The following is a 942-nucleotide window of genomic DNA, read 5'->3' as shown; positions in this document are numbered from 1 at the left end:
CCCCGTAGCAAGTCCTCTAGCACCATCATGCGTGGCTCCAAGAGACGGAGTTCACGCACGCAACGGGTAGCGAGATGGTTTTCACCTGATCGCCGTAAATCGGCCACGCGATCATAGAGGGACTGCCTCGGCAGCACCTGAAGAACCAGGCTCTTTCCTTTTCTTGGAAACGACTCTCTTCACCTTCGGCGCCATTGGGAGTATGAGGAAGAAGAAGTTCGGGTTTACTCTGAGGAAGACGATGGGCCCTCTCGAGGAAGAGTTAGGGTGTTAAATACCCTAAGAGTCCTAGGCGGGAGCAGCGGAGTTCGCACGGCCTTCAGATTCGTCGTCTGAAATCAGAATGGGATCGGCCGCATGCTCCTCGGCAGCCGGCACCTCCTCTCGACCTGTAAGACGCAACAAGCGATACAGGGAACAATTGGGGGAGGAATACCTACTAAACTCACACGAAAGTCGAAGCAAGAAGATACCTTCAGCCGCGACGGCTTCGGCAGCACCTGAAGAACCAGGCTCTTTCCTTTTCTTGGAAACGACTCTCTTCACCTTCGGCGCCATTGGGAGTATGAGGAAGAAGAAGTTCGGGTTTACTCTGAGGAAGACGATGGGCCCTCTCGAGGAAGAGTTAGGGTGTTAAATACCCTAAGAGTCCTAGGCGGTTACTCAGTACTTGATTAGACCGTTCAGGGTTAAAGCAGTTAAAGAGCAAGACCGAACAGATCGGATCTGGACGGACAAGATCTGGCAGTTCCTTGAGCACGATCTTCAACAAACGGCTCAAATCGGACGTGGGGAACGGAGAGGCCCACTACCTCGCATTTAATGCGAGGCGGCTATCCCACGTCTCCTTAACCGGCGTACACGTAGATTAACACGTGGCCTGCTAAATGCGTAACCCGATCAGAGTCAGGATTGCCCTTAGCATCTGCAAATCCGCCTGCG

At 53.3% G+C, this 942-nt stretch overlaps 1 protein-coding gene across 1 annotated transcript in view; it reads left to right on the top strand.

The window, feature by feature from the left end:
- The window catches only part of LOC109835409 (uncharacterized protein PHLOEM PROTEIN 2-LIKE A4-like), a 1,891-nt gene extending 1,871 nt beyond the window's left edge, over positions 1-20 (top strand). Inside the window, exon 4 of the mRNA XM_020403384.1 lies at positions 9-20. Within this exon, the coding sequence (XP_020258973.1) occupies positions 9-20 (12 nt within the window). The remainder of the gene's footprint in view (positions 1-8) is intronic.

This window comes from Asparagus officinalis, chromosome 3, assembly GCF_001876935.1.
Source record: "Asparagus officinalis chromosome 3, Aspof.V1, whole genome shotgun sequence".
In the NCBI taxonomy this organism is placed as follows: Eukaryota; Viridiplantae; Streptophyta; class Magnoliopsida; order Asparagales; family Asparagaceae; genus Asparagus; species Asparagus officinalis.
The sequence above is the reverse complement of the archived record's forward strand: the minus strand, read 5'-3'. Positions and strand labels throughout refer to the sequence as shown.